Below are 19,361 nucleotides of genomic sequence, written 5' to 3'. Positions count from 1 at the left end.
TATTATTATAATAGAAGTGTAAAGTAACCAAGTTTTTTTTTTTTTTTTTTTTTTTTTTTTTGTGGCAGATTGATTACCACAGTTTTACTATAAATACCATAGTTAAACTTTGGTTACTGTATCAAAAATACTGTATCACTGTATTTTTTCGTATTTATAGTAAAACCAAGAATAATTTTCGACTTAAATGGTCGTATCTGAAAGCGAAGCGGTATTCTAAAATGTAAAATGTATAAAACATTGGGTTAAATTCACACATAATTAGACGTATTGTATGGTGTTCTTAGTTTTTTTTTTTTTAATCCTGCAGGTAGGTTTAAATACAGAACTCGCGATAAACATTAAGCCTAAATTGTTAACATGTGTGACTTACTGAAGTTGCGGCTTATTTCTAACCCATCTTAAATAGCGTATAACAGTTTTTTTTTTTTTTTTTTTTTTTTCATTATTCCAGCCACAATAATTTGTTGTTGTCTTGGGTTATTAGCTAAAAAAGTTGAGGCAAGAATCCAACAAACGGAGTTAAATACAGAACTCGCGTAAATTCAACGCTGGTAACCCAAGCTTCAGCTGGAGTGAAGCTAACAGGTGCTTCAGCGTGCGGTGCATTATTTTGAATTCTTTAAGCGCTGTCAGCCCTTTGTTCAGATTCTTGACGGGTCCACTTGCCTTTTAAGCCAGTGTACAGTGAAAGTGTAGGCTTATGTCGGAGTGACTGTTGCGGGGACAGGGCTCTTGTAGCGAGGCTTTTTCAGCACCACGGGGAGCGACCCTGCCACTCCTCCCGCCGCCTGCATAAATTATCCGTAAAGAAGTCGTTCAATCCTCCGCCCAGCCGTCGCGCCATTGGTTAAGAGCTGATCTACTTCCTGATTTGCTGCTGTCAGTCTCGATCCAAATAAATAGTAATGTACCTGTACCAGCGTGCACAGGTTGCCAACGAGACTACGTTCCAGCTTTTAAGGTCCTGAAGACTGGGACCAACTGAGTGATTTTGTTTGCAACACAGGCATCACAAGCCCCACGGATTGTCCCTGTTTTGTTTTTGTTTTTTTGTTTGTTTGTGTGTGTGTGTTTTTTTTTTTTTTTTTTTTTTTTTTTTAAGTTTTGAGATGAATCTGAACTACATTTCTCCGGTCCCCCAGATGCCGGCTCAAAGGTCAACGTCGTTCTTCATTGAAGATATTTTACTACATAAACCTAAACCTTTGCGAGAGCTGTTTCCCTCGCCCTTTTCAAACTCTCTTGCCTCCCGGATGCCTCTTATAGAGTATGGATATCCACTCATGCCTACACCGATACTGGCTTCTCATCCGCATCATCCGTTACACAAACCTGAACATCATCCATACTTTTTCACCTCCGGTAAGTAGCCAACCCTAAAGTCTGGCCTTAACGTGAAGAAAATTGTGCAGTTTATATGCATTTAATGGATGCATGCTTACAAAGTGGCGTATTTTTTGTCTTTGTGGCTATGAATGGAAGATATCAAACAGGCCTAGGTTATTCCAGATCATATTTTAGAAATCATTCCATAAACTGAACCTTAATATTGGTAAATTGGTACACTGGAAATTATAGGCCTATGCTGCAAATGTGATATCTTATGATGTCAATTAACCTAAAATCTGCTTCGTGTGGTAACATTTAAATCAATTGGTTTTATTCAAGTAAAATATTAGGCTATTTAATATGGTTCCATTACTCTGACTATGTAAATTCTGTTTGTAAATTCTACATTTGTAAATTATCAACTTTTTAGCGTGATCTTCATAAAGCATCTATTGGTAATAATAATAATAATAATAATAATAATAATATCTAAACTATCGACTATCCGTAATTGGGCCTACTTCATACTTTTTTATGATTAAATTCACCTGTTAATTAAAACAGCATCTGTATTCTTTTTTCTAATCGATTTTATTATTTACGGAAAACAAAACAAAATAAAACAATCAGCTAGATTAAAACAATATTTTTTTTTTCTGACTGGTATCGTACATGTTTTTCGCTTTTCGTTTTGAATTCACCTGCGCTGTTAATTTTAAAACGCGACTGAAACATGAACATGGAAAGTTTTCTGCAAGATTAATTTAAATTCGAACAAAATGTATTAATGATAACCCATTATGTTTCCATTGCAAGGAATGCAGATGCCTGCGTTATTTCAGCATCATCCCGAATTACCAGGGAAGCACTGCAGACGCAGGAAGGCCAGAACAGTGTTCTCAGACTCGCAGTTATCCGGACTCGAGAAACGGTTCGAGATCCAGAGATATCTGTCCACACCTGAGCGCGTGGAACTGGCTACGGCGCTCAGTCTATCGGAAACACAGGTAATAACGCTAAATATAGTTGAAGAACTTAGATAACATCTTACGTGTGTTAACAAACCTTTTATGAAAACGAATGAGGAGTTCACTAAAGCTTATCATTCGTTTGCCTTGCGCAGGTAAAGACGTGGTTTCAAAACCGGAGGATGAAGCATAAAAAGCAACTGAGGAAAACACAAGACGACCAGAAAAACCCAAATGATGTAGACAGATCGCTGGAGAACACGAGCGAGAGCGAAATGCACGAGAAAAGTACAGACGGTAAAAACGGCATGAGCCCGGACAGATACACGCTGGATGACAATGAAGATGATGTCGATATCGAAGATGACATTTGCTCTCCTGAACATTTACTCTAGTATTATCACCCCATGAACAAAAAATGTACATATGAATTAAGGTCTTTTAGATAGGAAATTATATATAGTTTTTTTTTTTTTTTTTTTTTTTTTTTTTTTGAGAGCATTGGTCCAATGTTATACTGTTCAAGCGCTTAAGAAAATTCTGGAAAGCTGAAGGACTTTAAATGATACGTGTCTATTCCACATTATTATTATTATTATTATTATTGCAATAGTCATGGCTTTGTGTCTGACGACTCTGACCATTTTTGTAAATGTGGAATGAGCAATGTACCCACAGTCTGTAAATAGATTTATGATGTACTTGATAAATAATCATTCGAAAGATGTAACAATTTTCATTACAACTGAAGTGTAACATTTGACATTTTCAGCACTTTCGCGGGACGATGATATTGGTTGGCATGTTGTGGACTGACATATTTATGAACTCAAAAACTGTGACTTGTCATTTGTTAAAACAAATAATGTATATAAACAAATCTACACTGAGTGAATTATCTAAGACAATTCTTAAACGAGCTGCGTCTTTTTTTTTTGTGCTTTGAAAGCTTATGAATTCATAATTTCCTCAAATTCATGAAAGCTACGGGTTATCAAAATTTCGAACATTATTAAAGAAAAGAATAATAGTCCAGATTATAACATAACAACAGTATTAACACTAACAATATAGAAGTAGCCTAATAGTAGACTTTATAAATAATAAATAGAAATCACATAGAAAAAACAATTGATTTGTCAATAAAAATAGTACTTGCATCATAGCTACAAATGCACGAATGCTTAACAATGCATGATTTAGCTCTGCTCCTTGTTTTTCATTTTTCCCCTATTCTTCATCGATAACTGGATAAATATAGCTAAATAAATGAGACTAACCCACTTTAAGGATTAGAATACGAGAATCAGGAATATTAGAATCAACCCCTATTCTGAAATCAACCGTGCAGCAGAGATCGGAGTCTGAATGTATGAGCATATTCAGCCCGATCTCACGGCAATTCGTACATATTTTACGAGGTGGCTAATTCGTACGACCACACTCGTACAAATTCATACGATTTTTGACAAATCGTACGTATTTTACGAGTTGCACATTCGTATGAATTTGTACGAATGGCCTACACCTAACTATCTAGCGACGATTTCTGTTCTGTCAGCTGAAAACTTGTCAACTTTTGTTGTTACTGAAACGTTATTTGAAAACCTTGTTGGTAGGCTATATACTTAGCCTACATAGCTTCAACCTTTTTTGACTTCCGGTGAGAGGGTTTAGTTCTTAATTGGATGCCATACTGCACAGCAGGTTTAATACAATTTAATTAGACTCGTCTAAAAGCATCTTTTGCGACGCAACAGGTGTCCTAAAAATAAATATAACTGGGAAATAATTCTAAAAGTGACATTTTTTAATCAAATATTAATGTTAACGTGTAGCAAGGAGTAGCTCGCATTCATTTGCGGCAACAGACGCTTTTTTACTCTAACAGGGCATGTGGCACACTTCCACCCTTTGAAAAGCAATTCATGTCGTTTTCAAAACGTGATTCTGATTCAGCCGCGGAAAATAAAACACTGCAAGAGAATAGGCCGTGCGGAAGGTGATCAATTAAAAGATTAAGCGTTTTGCAACACATGGACGCATCTGCATGTTGCTCTAATAGCAGAGCCATCAGCTCATTTTCAGGGGGCCTGCCGCCTCCTTCAGCACTGCCCACAGATCAAAGCCTGCCTCAGTCTCCCAATCCGTAAAAAGGGATGCTAATTCAACCTCCTTCATGTGCGGTTGAGAGAGACCCCTTCAATTAACTGTTTTCAATGGCAGGAAAAAGAGAGAGAGTAAAAAAAAAAGATGCAAAGAGAGTCGGTCTGGAAAGGCAGCATTTCTCATTAATTCAAAAGGTCCAGCATTTATTAGCCTCGCCTCTGAGGCTTAACACTGAAAACACAGAGTATCAAAGCAGACATGATGGGTTAAATAGAGGCTATAATCTAATTAAAATATTACATAGGAGTAAATAGCTCTTTGATAACGATCTAAAGCTTCCATTAAAAAAATTGGTGCTTGAGCTTGTTTTAGGGGGAAAATTATCACTTTAAAATACAGAAAACAAGTTTGTGGGCTCTAATAAGGGAGGCTTCAAAGTGTCATCCTTATTTGACCTATTTTTTTCTCTCTGTGAAAGAAAAGGGCAGGCGAAAGTGGATATAATCAGACTAATAGCTGGGAACTGACAGAAAACGGCACATTACACTGGGTTAATGGTGCATCCAGGTGTGCTTTAAGAGATTGGCGCTCTTGTGCAGAGATCTATTGAAACAATGGGAAAATAGCAGGATAATGCAAAGCCAAGCAACAAAACCCCACAGCATTTAATTCGAGATTTCTTTATATCAAAAAATGTTTTTTCAAATCGAGTACGCAGTGGATTACGTGCTACGCACCTGTTCCACTTCCAGTGCTTTGCAACTGAGGATTATAATGAGTATTATGCATATATACAGTACACACAAAGTTAAAGCAAGGAAAAATAAGTATTCTATAGCATTGATAAAACTCATGTATGCATGCTGCTTTTTAGAATTAAATGGCATGAATGGTTCTGAAGCGGGCCACGGCACGTTTCTCTTCCTCATGCCGTTTCAACATCTCCAGAGTGGCCAAATGGAACGGGTCCATTTCCTGTGGATATTGAACCCGCATGCTCACGTTCTTCTCTCTGGTTCTATCCTTTGGCTTTGGAGGGGGTTTGGGCTTTGCAATCATTTTGGCATATTCTAAAGCCTGGTCAAAAAATAAATAAAATAAAAGAAAAGAAATAAAAATATGATAACATATACACACGTAAACCTCTTTGGATGAAAGACATACAATATATGATTTAGAGATTAAATAAAGCTCATGTTTTCAGAATGAGATTCTCTTACCTTCCTCCTGGGAACGATGTCCTTGTTGTCACTGCCCACTGGGTCCTTGGCCGACAGAGAGGGAATCCTACTTATCTTCTTGTTCTGTTCGTGGATCACATTTGAATACAGCTTCTGTCGTCTAATTTTCTCTGCCTGACAGCAGTGAAAGAAAGAGCAGCAAGATTACAAAAGGGAACTTTAATTACCTAAGCCATTTCTTCTCTGAGGCCCCTCTGTTTCTTTGTACATCCCTACATGAAGCTACTCAACAGCAGCAAACAAAGCCAAATAAAACTCATCATCCCTTTCAGAATCAGTGTTAACACATTTCTCAGGCTGTGAGTGGTGCAAAAACAGTTATTTTATGTAAAATTCTTACATCAGCCAAGCTGGAAAATGTCTCTGTTTGCTTTTTGAGGGCTATGCTCATTAGATTAGTTGGTCCATTTCTATTGTGTTCAGAAACACAAGTCTTTTAAATTCATGAGGAAATGAAAAGAGGGGGTTATTGAGACACGGCCCTCACTTGACAATTGGACAAGGTAATTAGGGATTAGCTAAATCAATATTCAACAAGGAGATCACCAATTATCCATTGAGTCTTTCTCCTAAATCTCCACACACACAAATTATTCTGATTTAAACAACATTATTTATGAATATCGTCAGATGCTTAAGTCTTTGTACAATCTGAAGTGAGTATTTACCACAGCTTCTGGTATTGTGTTCGTTGGTCCAAGACCTCCAAGCTTCACCTCCTGTTTCATGTTTTTGTAGTCCTTCAGTGTATAAGCCTGAGAAGACATTTTGTAATGCATATATATTTATTCATTATCCACATGGATGTTTAAATAGTGAAGATACTGTGAGAAAAACGGTCTTAATCCTAAAGTGCCCTCATGCAACAATCCGCAAACAAAAGCACTAATCAGGTCAGGCTCCTTCAGGTTCTCAGGACTCAGCCATTGGTCATGGACACTGCAGGACAGCTGTTTTCTACTCTGATCTGCTTCCCCTTGGTCTGCCACACTAGCTGTTTTACAAATTTATCCCATAATCCTATGAGACATGATGGCGGGCACATCAGGGTGAGGAGAGCAAGCTTCTCCCTGGAAAGCAATTGGTTTTATGGTGTAAGAACCGCATAATCCGGATACAGCATCAAGTGGATGTGTTCCATAACATAATGACCCTTAAATTGTGACATGTTCATGTAGCACTAAGAATTTTACTGATCTAGAAGCCTAACAGCACAGATACTACAATAATTTAAAGGGATAGTTCACCCAAAATGAAAACTCTTTCATTAATTAAAGGAATAGTTATAGTACAAGTCCATAATTCATAATTCCTCCAGTGAAAAGTCCATCCCCTGTTGTCTTCTCACATCAAAATCCACCAACATATTTGTTAAGAACGGGTTTGGACACTTGTAAATGGTGCTTGATCTGTGCATAAAGCAATATTAAGGATAAAGAACTCGTATTTTAGGCAGAAGCAATGGTTTAAAGTTAAAAATGTCTTAATTAAGAATGTGTTTATTTTAAACACGTATAGCTTTTCACTTCACAAAACATTAATTCACAGACTGAAGTGTTGTGGATTATTGTGGTGAGTTTATCAGCTGTTTGGACTCTCATTTTGACGGCACCCATTCACTGAAGAGGATCCATTTGAGAGTTTGTGATGTAATACTACAAAGAAGAAGAAACAAACTCATCTACATTGTGGATGCCCCGAAGGTGAGTCCATTTTCAGCAAATTTTCATTTTTTTAAATCAAACTTTCATTCATTTGTTGAACACAGAAGCTATCTTGAAAAACATAAAACATATAAATATATACAGTGTAAAAAAACAGATCCACAGTAGAAAGTAAGTCATACAGGAATGACATGAGGGTAAGTAAGTGATGCCATAATTAAAAAATTTTGGGTGAACTTCCCATCACTCCTTCAACTGAACTGACACAAATGTTGAGTAAACATAAATATCCTCTCTGTTTTAATGGCAGCGGTTGTTGAGTACATCTGTTCCTGAGAGGGACTTTCCAGCAGAACTCAAGGTGCTAGAGGACAAAGAGGCCATCATTAAATGCAAATCACCATCTTACCAGCCCTGCTCTGCACAGACGGGGGTGCTGCTTAATCACCTTATCCTCTAACGCTTTTCAATGTCGTCTTTGTGACCGTGCCTTATATCATCATCTCATTGCAATTAAGAGTGTCTTCAATTACTTATACAATTAACCTGCTGTCTGAATCGGCCCACACAATAATCATTACATCTGCAACAAGCCCCATTGAGATATTGGCATGGCAATTTAAATATATAAACTGGGTGTTGTAGTTATTATGCTATTTGTTTGCTATATTGCTAATTATTACAAGAATGGGTCTGGGGTTTTTAAACTTTTTGATGCCACGCACCAATAAATATGATTCCTTACAAGGTTCTCCCTTAATAAAATTAATATTCAATTATAATTTATTTTATACTGTGAAAAAATCTCTATATTATAAATAACATATTATATTTTACATTTATTTTAAAGACTGAAAACTTGTTTGGAGCCCAGAAGTACCAGGATGTAAAGTAAAAGTACATACTAGATAAATGATAAACAAACAAACAAACAAACAAAAACTATGTAACTATGTAAAAAACTAACTAAACACGCATATACACACCTTATAATTTGATTGTGCCTTCAGCTGTCTCTGTTTTTCCATCTGTGAAAGGTAACCTTCTGAGCTGCTTTTGTGGATTGGATTCAGATGCTGCTCTGATCTATCTGAGCAGAGTTCAGTGTCGCTGCCATTAGCTCGGGCTATAGGGGGCAGCACTGTGTAAGGACCAGAGATTTGTGTTGGGGGCGCACAGGGTCCCACGCTCTCCTCATCACTGGGCAAAAGCTCAGATGGATAGTGGCTGGCCTCCACTTGAGGAGACGTGGGCAATTTTAGCATTGGTATCCTATGAAAACATGGAGCATAATATGAATGCCAAGTTTATATTTAACATGTAAAATATGTTAAATATGCTTTTCTAAAGAATAATATAACATCTAGCCAAATACTTAATAAGGTTTTCTTTTTAAGAATTTATGGTAATTCTAATTCTAATTCTTTTTTATCATGTCATCACGACAGCTCTATTATAATTTAAATTTAAAAAATGAAAAACATTCTCATTACAGAAATGGCGTATTCAAGTCATTAAATGTATGAATTGCATGTTTTAGAAAATTAACAGGTATGGCAAAATATGAGCGTCAATGACCCACAGTAAGCTGACTGAAAAGTGACACACCGCAGCCTTAAAAACAGTATAGTAGTGTGCGAACATACTATAAATGTATACTAAATATTTGCATAAAGTATGTTTATGGACTTGCATGAGTCTACTGTGATTCTTGAATGATGCCTTCTCAAATGTATTGGGAGTAGGTTTCCCAGCATGCCTCTGAAGAACACTTTTGTCCACAGCTTGTACCACTCCAGACTTGGGGGCTGGTGAAGATACAACAGCTTTTGGAGCCAATCCCATCTGCCCTACTGAATTAGGAGGCACATATGGGTAAAATGGATAACCCTGTTGTAAAAAGGGTGGGTTAAACAGATCAGGCCTATCCCCTTGCAGCACTTGAGAAACAAGAGTAAAAATGGTCTCTTTCTGGGAAAGATTCAGTGGCTGTGCGTGATTAGCAGGTGTGTGGAGGTTTATGTTAAGGTTGATAGTCGGTTGAGCATGAGTGTGAGATTGAAGTCCAGAATGGTGTTGTAATGGGTCATGGGCGCAAGCTTCCTCAGAGTCCTGTGGTAGAAGATCAGAACTGATGATGTGTCTCTCTGTAAAAGGCGCTTTGGGTTTGGATTTGGGAACTGGTGGTTTGTGCTGATCTGCATGGTTGCTGGTTCGTTCCCTTCTCTTTGGTTCCTTTTTTTCCTTATGGCTCTGCAGTAAGTAGGAGATAAAAAAAAGGAAAATATGACCAAAGCATTTAAGATGTTTTCTGTGTTAAGATGAGATGAAGCTAAATTCTAGATAGTTTTTTTTTTCAAAGTCTAAAGGCACAAAAGGATGATATTAGCATAAATGAAATAATTTCCCCAAGTATGACGAGGGCTCTTTGGGCAAAATCAATTTGCACAACAAAATGCCCCTTAAAAATTAAATTTCAAATTTAAGTCATGACAAAGATTTTTGAAAAAGTGCCCCACGCACTCTAATTGGCTAAAAGAATACATCCCATTGAGCAGTGATATGTTCTTATATAACTGTGGCTTCATGGATAGTTTCATAACCGAGGAGAAAGAAGACAGGAGCATTTATATTATGCTTCTTTGTGGTGAGCCTGGCATTCACGTGAGACCAACGGACATTATTCTTGTGAGGTCTGAGGCTGTGCCTCAGCATGTAATGCTTCTGATTTAGCCAACACCGGCTTCCACCATCCTTAATGGGAAAATATTTACACTCCTCTGCTTGCTGGCATTAAGGTGACCGTTCAAGTGCTCAAAATAATGATGCTTCTCCATTCCCCCTCTTTCCTCAGCACAGGCTGCTTTTCAAGACATTTCAGAGGCTCCATTGTGCCTGAACAACTCTATCAGAAATTGTGTCCATCACAGCAGAAATGAAATCCCGGGTGACAGTGTGCCCACTGTGCAGACATTTTCATCTTGAGAGGAAGCCCTCGCAGACTGTTATGCATTAAGGCAATGGATTGTGCCAAACAGCCCCACCTACGTCTGCACAGATAGAGACGGATGGAATCAATAAAGTGAGCTCTACCTTCAGTTTTTGTGTTTTTTGGAGCCACATCAGCTCAGGATCCAAGACATTGTCTTGACTCTCCGGGCTATGAGTGTTGATAGTCTCGTAGGAGGTTTGCCTGGGCTGTGAGAAGAGAAGAAAGAAGGGAGAGGGAAGTGAAAGTGTCGACTGCTTGATAAGCCTCCTTTTCGTGTCGATGAAATGCTATTATTTCGCCTCACATTTATATTCAACTATTGACCGCAAACAACAGGGGGAAACTATACACCGTGAGAGCGAAACAAATACATCCATGAGTATGAGAAGAAATGTCTGGGCAATAAATTACACACTGCGTTTGGCATAAATGTATGCTGACAGCTGCAATAAATCGTCCACCTACTCAAAAAATGGAGCTGACAGACAGTCAGGTTTGTCTATAAAATAATTTGTCCCCGAGTGTCTGGCAGGCGTACCAATTCAATTGACTTCTTCTGATCAACTTTTTATTCTTAATTACTAACCACTGCTCCACTGAGCTGACCTACATGTGTCTAGAAGAGTGTTTTATTGATTCTCTTTAAAATGATTCTCTCGAAGCAGTTCGGAGATAAGTGTCTAGATACGGCAACGTTACATCAGTGCACTCTCTCAATTTTTCTTAATGTACCCGTTCAGAGGCGGAATATCTACAGCTAATGCTGTAATGAAAATCATTTAGTAAACTTCCAGTCACTTTGGCTGCTGAGGACAATTCTCACCGATCGATGGTATTGACAGCTTGCAGCGTCCCTGAATGCATGTGGCTAATTCTGAAAGCGTGAATAGAGGAAGGTCAAAGAGACACATGCAGCAGTGAGTGGATTGAGTTGTAACATATCCATCAATAAACAGGCAGCCATGCTGGTCTTTCTATTTGGCGAAAGGCCATGTGCACAAGGAACTGATTTGTGAATAGCCTTCAACGTTACTCGGCCAGAGACACTGAGTGGACAGTTATTTATCTGTATCTGTATATTTCAGTAAACCAGCAGTCTTCAACTGTGGTTACAAAAAGATGGATGGATGAATAATGTAGATAGACTGATAGATAGATAGATAGATAGATAGATAGATAGATAGATAGATAGATAGATAGATAGATAGATAGATAGACCTATAAAAGTCTTAAACATTGCATCAATAACATTAATGAACCAAAATGCATTAACTATGTTGAATTTCTTTTCATTTCAATTTAATAAATTATCAATCCAATTCAAATCCATGTGGAGTTTCAACTCAAATGTAATTCACACTCATTAACTGAAACGATGCTTCAACTGTGAATTTTGTCTAACCCTGGGGCCGGCTGCATAAAAGGTTTAGACTCGTTTTAAAAGTTCCTCATTTAATATTTTCTTTAAAACAGGTCTTTTTTTTTAATTCCGTTACTTAAAAACTTAGATTAGTCTAAGATGAATCCAAAATATAAGACTGATTACCCCTTGGTTAACTGCTAGTTGGTCAAACTAGTTCTTAAGACATTGTCTTAACAAAGAGGCTAAGTTTATGCAACTGGCCCCTGGTTCTGATCTCATATTTTTTTATAAAGCAATTGGTACTTCAATTTCATGCAGTCCAGAATTGAAATTTGAAAATTAAGAAATTGCATCAAAAACAATACAAGAGCAAAAGAGCAAGCAGATAATGCGCAGACATTCGTAGTAGCAGTCCTCATTATACATTAAAATATCTTTTCGAGCAAAACCATATTGTAATACGCATTGTTTGCTATGCTGCATGGTTAATAGGAGGCTGCACATCCAAGCTCATTTTCCTGTATCGGGCAAGTATCATTTCAAGTAGAGAGATTGAGCTCTGCTGTAACAGGTGTGTGAGTAGCAGACATCACAGACCTGCCCTTCATGTCCTCTTAGCCTCAGCAGGCCACAACCTCTGCCCCATCCACGACCACTGGCTTTTGTCCGCCATTTTAATAATCTCAATCAAATTGAGGAAATGATCAAACAAAATTGCATTTTGAGCTTCATAAGCTGCGTAATATCTATTCTGTTAAATTGGGGCCCGTAATTGCCTCTTGGGCTGAGACGTGGCACAACAAAGTCAGGCGATTGGAGCTTGCCATTTTCCTCAAGACTGGGAAACACAGCTTTTGCGATGAAGACTTCAAAGGGACGCAATTCTTGAATTGCATTTGGTTGCTATTGTGACCGCCCAGGCAATCTTGATTAGGTGTTTACACTGAGGTAGGGTATACAGTGGCAGAGAGCTGCGGAGCCTTGGTCTAGAGCTATTAAGAGATTGTACATTATGTTCCTGGCTTTGAAGTGAGGGTCTGGGGGATGACGAGGGATTGGGGCTGAGTGCAATGGCAGAAGATTGCACTGCTACTCCTGTCTTTATCAAAGGGGTCTCTGCTGGAGCTCATCATCACTCCCACACACGCCGGTTGGAAGTTGGTGCATTATGAGATTGTGTACATTTAATAACACAGCTAATTATCGGGAGTTAGGGGTTTGTGAAAGAGTAAATAGTGGCTTTTTAAAAGCCCAACAGACGCGCCTCAATAATGATGCCTAAAACTGATGGGAGCTGAGGAGCTTTTTATTCCCTTTGAAGGTAATGGGGCCACAAAATAACAAATAAAAGGGCAAAAGTGCAGGCTGTGTATCAAATTTACCAACAGATGCTTAGCTACATAACGAACATAAGGTATGAGGGTTTTGTGCTCTCTCTCATAGTAAGCAAACGACAAAAAAGCAAAACTTTAACCAAGTGGCAAAAGTATTTCGATTGCTCTTTATGTGTGATGTTGTACTGCAAAAGCTTTGTTGTATGATAGTTTGCCACATGTAACCGATTTCCTGAAGGAATTTAGACATGAATGTGTTTAAGAACTTCCAAATATATCATTCTATTCAAATGTAATTTTAAAAATCAACATTGTGCACTTAAATAAAGACATGTGTTTTTGCCCAGGTTGGTTTACTGGTCATATTTAAATACATTCCACTCATCCTTACCTGGGATAAAATGGATTTGACAGATATTTTTCATAAGCCCCTTCAGTGGCTTTAAAAAAAAAAAATCTAAACAGGTTTAAGAGCATTTCTTAATGTTTTAAAAATAATCTTGACTGACATTCACTCTCCTCCAGACTGAAATAAATATTATTCTAATATTTTCTTGGGGAAATCCTGGAGATGCCACTCCATTGGTTTCTTTTTCAAGAGATGAGAAAATAACTCAAACAAAATATGTTTCAATTAACCGCCTCTTTAAGACTTACAATGCTGCCTTATAAATCAAACTTGACAGCGCACCATATTTCTCAGAAGACAATGCTTTGAATTCATACCAGGGCACTGCTGGCGCATTTGGGGCACCGTCTAAAGCAGGGAGCGCTTTGCTCCGTTTACCGTGTCACAATGCTAACGGCTCTTCACTATGCTAATGCAGCTGATGTGAGACATTAAGGTGGGACTGGGCTCAGATGGGCTGGGTAAGGTCTTAAATGTATCAAATACACATGGGCCACAGTCTGCAGACAAGCCAACCATGCCAATTATACCATGGGCCAGGTGCACTGATAACTAAGAGCCTATTGGTAACCATGCCCCTCTGATGTTCTTAACAGCCACTGTTGTGCAGATCAACTCATAATAGGCACTACATAGGCAGACATGATTCATTCTCTTCTCTATGCACCATCTGAAGACTCTGTGTTTCTGCCAAATTAATTTCCGTGACACAGGCAGTGTAGTCTCCTTCAAACCAGAGCAATGAAAACACCAAGGTCACTTATTCAAATTAAAAAAGAGCAAAGCTAAAGGTCAGGTCATGCTAGACATGATATGGCCTGTTTTGTACCTAAAAAGAAAAATGTGAACCTGCACACAACTGAATACATAAAAAGGAATGTATCTAGACTAATTACATAGCTTACATAAGAAAAACTAAATTTCATACTAAATCACAATTTGACTTAAAACAAATATGGTTAACTTGAATACTGAATTTCTATTAAAAAACAAGTACACATAAAAATTAACAAAATGAGATTTATAACAGGCCTACTACTGACAGCAACAGTCATTAGGCACTATGTTTTATTTATTTATTTATTTATTGTTATTTTGCCAATAGCAATATTTGAGTTAAAGTGGAAATGGAAATAATTATACAAATGGAGTCATTTTGAAAATAAAAATGAAAATGTCTATGGAATAACACTAGCCTTGGGCCTAAACTACCCTAATATCTTACATCGAAGAAAGTGACTGTATGCTGTGTTAGTTCACCCCCTAGTGGTCGACTATGGGACTTCAACTCGGTCACCAATGCGTCCAACCAATTAGATTAACATGTTACGGTTTACATAAACTAAGGCTTATATGACAGAAAAAAACAGAACACAGTTTAGAAATAAGGATATTATTTTTCCCGAGGGAACATTCTTAAAAATACTTACCTGCTTTGTTTCCTCTGATTTATCTTTCTGCTGGTGAACTTTTAGGTAAGACCCGTGCTTATGTGTATTGATACCAAAAGTGGCTTTGTTACGTTCCACGATGTCTTCCCTAGCTCTCACTGGCCTTGGATTAGAAGGATGTCGTGAGCTTCTCTTCCAGTGAGGAACTGATCTGACATTCAGTTGCTCTCCATTATCCCGTGGTGTGCCTTCAGAGGACATGCAAGTACTTTTTGATTCGGGGGGATCGAGAATGTCTTCCTGTTGTGGGTGCAGGTGGAAAGGAGATGAAGGTGGCGGGGATAAAACATTGTCCATCTGAACTGTGGGTGGATTACTGACAACAACATATTCTTGTCTGCTACCTAGAGACACATTCTCCAAAGGTTCAAGACTATCTTCAGACTCCTCAAACGAGTCGAGAGAAAGTCGCGCATTTAGCTTGAGAAAATGAGCCCCTTCTAGATTCTTCCTCCAGTTTGGGTCGTAGCGCAAGTCTGCGTATTCATCTTCTGGGGGAGCTTGCCTGAAATATTTCAAAAAGAGTTAAGAAGAAATAAGTCATAAACACTTAGGACGAGCTTTCAATAGAAGAGCAGGCTTGCTACGTCTCATTTAGTGCTTTCGGCATTGTCAGTAAGGCAGTCTGAATACCTCAAACAGCCATCAAAACACAAGGAAAAAAATCGGCTACACTTCTCAGCCCAAGCGAAATGGTAATAGCGTGTTGTATTCGCTCCCCTCCACCGCCTTCCCTTACCCCTAATGACTATGGGTCTGAAGACCACAATTTGGGGATAGTTTTGCAAATGGCTAATTCAAACATATGAAATAGGTTCAAACTACAACCTAATGTGCTCCTAGCATCATTGGATGAAAAGATCTCATTAAAATAATTAGAAGAGTGCCTCTTTGTTGTGTGCCTCTGAATAGTACAAGATGCTCTTCACATCCCATGATGCCAAATACGAAGCTGTCTGCATGCATGGCACTTCAGCCAATGAGGGCAAAAGGGCAAGGAATGGCTCTGTAATGATTCCACGGACATGGTCTTGAGAATGCACCATGGGTTTGCAGCTGTGATGGGGTCTTTAACATGCAAAGTCTCTCTTGTGCTAATATAAATGTGTCAGAATTAAATCCAATAATAGGAAACACAGACTATTGTTTTCAGCTCATTTCATTCTGAATGCGAGACTCGAGTCTCTTTAAAGACAATCAGTGCGGTAAAGAGGATGTAAACGAAATGGGTAGTTATTAGCTACAATGATATTATGCCAAATATTGCTGCACGCCATTCATTCGCAGGGTTTCATTCTTGAGCATGAAAATATGATGAGAGAGCTGCTTCGTTTCAACAATAAAGTCTTTGTCAATGTTCGCCATAACCATTATGACAAATCTATGCATGGGGTTAAGTACCCCTTCAGTGCATCAGCTATCAGCCTGCAAAAAATTAAAACAAACGCCTCTCGTTTTTATCCCGAGGCAGATTTTGAGTGGGGGACACAACGGTTAGGCTGGAGATGAAGAAGTGGAGACAGATGCGGTGATCCACACTTCAGATTCCAGCAATCTGTGTTTCAGCAGCGCAGAGAGCTCGTCCATTCATTGGTAACAAAGCAAATGCTTTTTAACAGACTGCTGAATGAGACCTTATTGTGGTAACGTCCTGCAAACTAAAAATCTAATTTCCCCTAAATGAGGGTACTTGTTTGGAAAGTACAAAAATTAGTGGGTATTTCGACTCAATTAAAATGCAAGCGCAAACATCATTTTCAAAGACTGTCATTATCTATTAGATGTGAATAAAAGCTGTCAGTCATCTAGGTTGTTTGCAGAGCAGCTAAACACAAAAAAGCTCATAGTCATTTTGTTGATGATGTATTTAATTTAGTGTTTTCGGGTATTGCCATTGTTTATTTAATCTATTTTATGAACAGAAGCAAAACCTGAAATACAAAACATAGGGACATTCAATAGGAATAAGAAAACATTCAATGAATGCTTGTCTGTTTTGCCTTTTTAGTCAGTTTAATACATTCTATTTAAATTTCACATTTGAAAAATATAAATGATGTTCTTAATAGAAATGACAAATAGTTATGTAGCAGATGACAGACACAACATAAATGGGACAGTTATGATCATAGGCGACATTTGACTCTCGAGCTGGGGCTGTCATCATTTACTCAGCCTCAGGTGGTTCAAAACTGGTATGACTTTTTTTTCTTCTTAAGAAGTTGAAGAATGTAAAAAGCAGCTTTGGTTACTATATGGACAAAAATAAATAAATAAATAAATAAATAAATAAATTCCAAGACGTTACTCAAAATATCTGCATTTGTGTTCCACAGAGAAAAAAGTAAAGTCATACAGGTTTTGGGACGACACTGATGACAGAATTTAAATTTTGGGGTGAACTCTTTTAAAAAGTGGCAAATATTCAATGTTGCCTTGTAATTATTATAAAGACATAAGACCGTCTATTTATTTGTTTATTTATTTGTTTATGTATTTGAAAGGAGACGGATGTCACTGACTGAAACGTCATGTCAATTACTGTTGGTAGCAGGAGTGTATCATTATATTCGTCTCATATATGGTAGGGAAATAGCCAACGGTTGTCTTACCTCAGTGGCTCATGTGGTCCTTTGACCTTTCTTGGTTTCAGATCCAGACTATCATATACATCAAGATGCTCTGGTTCTTCACTGTCAGTCTTGGCATCATGCTGTTTGGTGTTGTCAGCAGAGAGGAGGTCAATGCGCATCTGGAGCTCTCGCTGGTACTCCTTCTCTTGCACCAAACTCTCAGTATCTGACTCCAAGGAGTCCCACGTTAGCGGTAAAGCGGGGACATTATTCCTTTGACTATCGATAGAGTAATTGTTGATGTTGAATTTGACTTCTGTCTGTTCCAGCGCATCAGGCCCGTTGAGCTCGTGATGGCGTCGTTGCTCTGAGGCGACCGTTTTCATGGCTAATATCACAGAATCAACATTAAGGAGTGGTGAAAACACATTTAAGTTTAATTAAGTTATGTATTTACTTTAAATGTTTGATAGTTCACTTGGTTGTTGACTGACTTTCCAAATCAGCTGTGTGTAACCCATGTTGTAATGTAAAAAAGGCACCTTAAACGCCGAAATAATAATGTAAATCGCTCCTACAAGCATTACAACATTACCTCGTATAGAAATCCATTGATGTGCTCCAGATTTAATGTTTATTTTTTTACCTGCTATCTACATCGAAAGATGAGACGTTCATTGTCAGGGAACGTTTCGTTTGCTAAACCGTTGCCGTGGAAACATAGACGCCATGACTGTCCACGCCTGCGCAGAGCTATTCCCAGCAGCAGTTTTAACATTTAAGTGACATGACATCTGACGCACAGATGCCATTGGCACATGCGGCTATGCACAGTGACACTTCCGGTTTTCAGTGGTATGTGTCACAAAACCCAGTGACACATGTCAATGGACTGCGTCCTGTGTCACTGACATTGCCGCGGTGTCACTTCGGTAGTGACTGACACCGGCCGCTGGGTGTCGCTGCATAATATGACACGCACGCACTTAACGGCAGTGCGATATTTAAAGGGATACAAAATGAAAATTTTGTCATTAATCATTTACCCCCATGTCGTTCCAAACCCGTAAAAGCTCCGTTCGTCTTCGGAACACAATTTAAGAAATTTTGGATGAAAACCTGGAGGCTTGAGACTGTCCCATAGACTGGCAAATAAATAACAGTGTCAAGGTCCATAAAAGTTATGAAAGTCGTCGTTTGAATACTCTTAATTTTAATAGTAAATCCCCTTTGTTTGCCAAAATAAATAAATAAATAAAGTGTAATGTTCAATAATTTAAAGATAAATTAAATTAATGTTTTATGCCATCATTTGATAACCAGATACACATAAGAGAATTTCTGGGGAAAAATAAAACATTTAATTGCTGAAATTAAGTTGTTTTTATGCATTCAAATAATTAGACATACTACAACACATAAGTTGGTATCAGTAAAGCATATGGTGAAAGAAAATAAAATATTTCATTGGGCCCTAAACATGTAATTTTTGTCAAACTTTTAATAAACTGATGTGACATTGGATAAGCGCCATGATTTTAATTAATTAGACATGCTTTTTGATAATAAAATGTAATTTAACCATTAAAAATAATTCTAGAAAAATCTGAACAGAATTTTGGGAAAAAATAAAACATTTCATAGGGCCCTATATTTAACACACAATTACAATAGTATATGATTTGTATGTTATTTTTGCGAGATTTGGGGTGCTTTCCTTAACAATAGAGAAAGTTTTCATGAGAAATGCCAAGCTGGTTGCTTAGTATAAAAATTATAAGTTATTACAAACGCTCGATGCTGGATTGAAGTGAGATTTGAGTAAAAACCATAGGTAAAAACTTAATATTAATTTTATAAAAAGTCTTAGCTTGGTGCTAATGTTAGCTCTAATGCACCTGTTACCCTGCTGAGATTGCATTTGA

The 19,361-nt window shown here is 37.9% G+C and overlaps 2 protein-coding genes across 3 annotated transcripts; one reads left to right on the top strand and one right to left on the bottom strand.

The window, feature by feature from the left end:
* The first annotated feature begins 473 nt into the window (after positions 1 to 473).
* LOC109097195 (brain-specific homeobox protein homolog) lies at positions 474 to 3,191 on the top strand. Its single transcript, XM_042732002.1, has 3 exons — positions 474 to 1,365; positions 2,149 to 2,339; positions 2,456 to 3,191. The coding sequence occupies exons 1-3, from the start codon at positions 1,113 to 1,115 to the stop codon at positions 2,693 to 2,695; spliced, it is 684 nt and encodes a 227-aa protein (XP_042587936.1). The 5' UTR covers positions 474 to 1,112; the 3' UTR covers positions 2,696 to 3,191.
* A 1,354-nt stretch (positions 3,192 to 4,545) lies between these two features.
* On the bottom strand, positions 4,546 to 18,480 carry LOC109095858 (jhy protein homolog). Of its 2 annotated transcripts, XM_042732772.1 has the most exons (9): positions 18,032 to 18,480; positions 17,476 to 17,824; positions 14,843 to 15,368; positions 10,408 to 10,512; positions 9,008 to 9,567; positions 8,301 to 8,586; positions 6,319 to 6,405; positions 5,630 to 5,764; positions 4,546 to 5,486 (listed from the first exon to the last, which is right to left on the bottom strand). In XM_042732772.1, the coding sequence occupies exons 2-9, from the start codon at positions 17,820 to 17,822 to the stop codon at positions 5,286 to 5,288; spliced, it is 2,247 nt and encodes a 748-aa protein (XP_042588706.1). In that variant the 5' UTR covers positions 17,823 to 17,824; positions 18,032 to 18,480; the 3' UTR covers positions 4,546 to 5,285. The 2 variants fall into 2 exon arrangements, with proteins under 2 accessions (XP_042588706.1, XP_042588707.1); XM_042732773.1 differs by lacking the exon at positions 10,408 to 10,512.
* Between the last annotated feature and the right edge of the window lie 881 nt (positions 18,481 to 19,361).

The sequence above is a fragment of the Cyprinus carpio genome, chromosome B10, assembly GCF_018340385.1.
Source record: "Cyprinus carpio isolate SPL01 chromosome B10, ASM1834038v1, whole genome shotgun sequence".
Taxonomy (NCBI): domain Eukaryota; kingdom Metazoa; phylum Chordata; class Actinopteri; order Cypriniformes; family Cyprinidae; genus Cyprinus; species Cyprinus carpio.
Note: the sequence above shows the minus strand (reverse complement) of the source record. Positions and strands in the feature narration are given on the sequence as shown.

Coding starts and splice junctions, on each gene's coding strand:
- LOC109097195 (XM_042732002.1), top strand. CDS start 1,113: ATGAATCTGAACTACATTTCTCCGGTCCCCCAGATGCCGGCTCAAAGG. Junction 1,366..2,148: donor TCCATACTTTTTCACCTCCG/GTAAGTAGCCAA, acceptor TTCCATTGCAAG/GAATGCAGATGCCTGCGTTA. Junction 2,340..2,455: donor TCAGTCTATCGGAAACACAG/GTAATAACGCTA, acceptor TGCCTTGCGCAG/GTAAAGACGTGGTTTCAAAA.
- LOC109095858 (XM_042732772.1), bottom strand. CDS start 17,822: ATGAAAACGGTCGCCTCAGAGCAACGACGCCATCACGAGCTCAACGGG. Junction 8,587..9,007: donor AAGAATCACAGTAGACTCAT/GCAAGTCCATAA, acceptor ATGTTTTCATAG/GATACCAATGCTAAAATTGC. Junction 5,487..5,629: donor ACATCGTTCCCAGGAGGAAG/GTAAGAGAATCT, acceptor TTTTTTGACCAG/GCTTTAGAATATGCCAAAAT.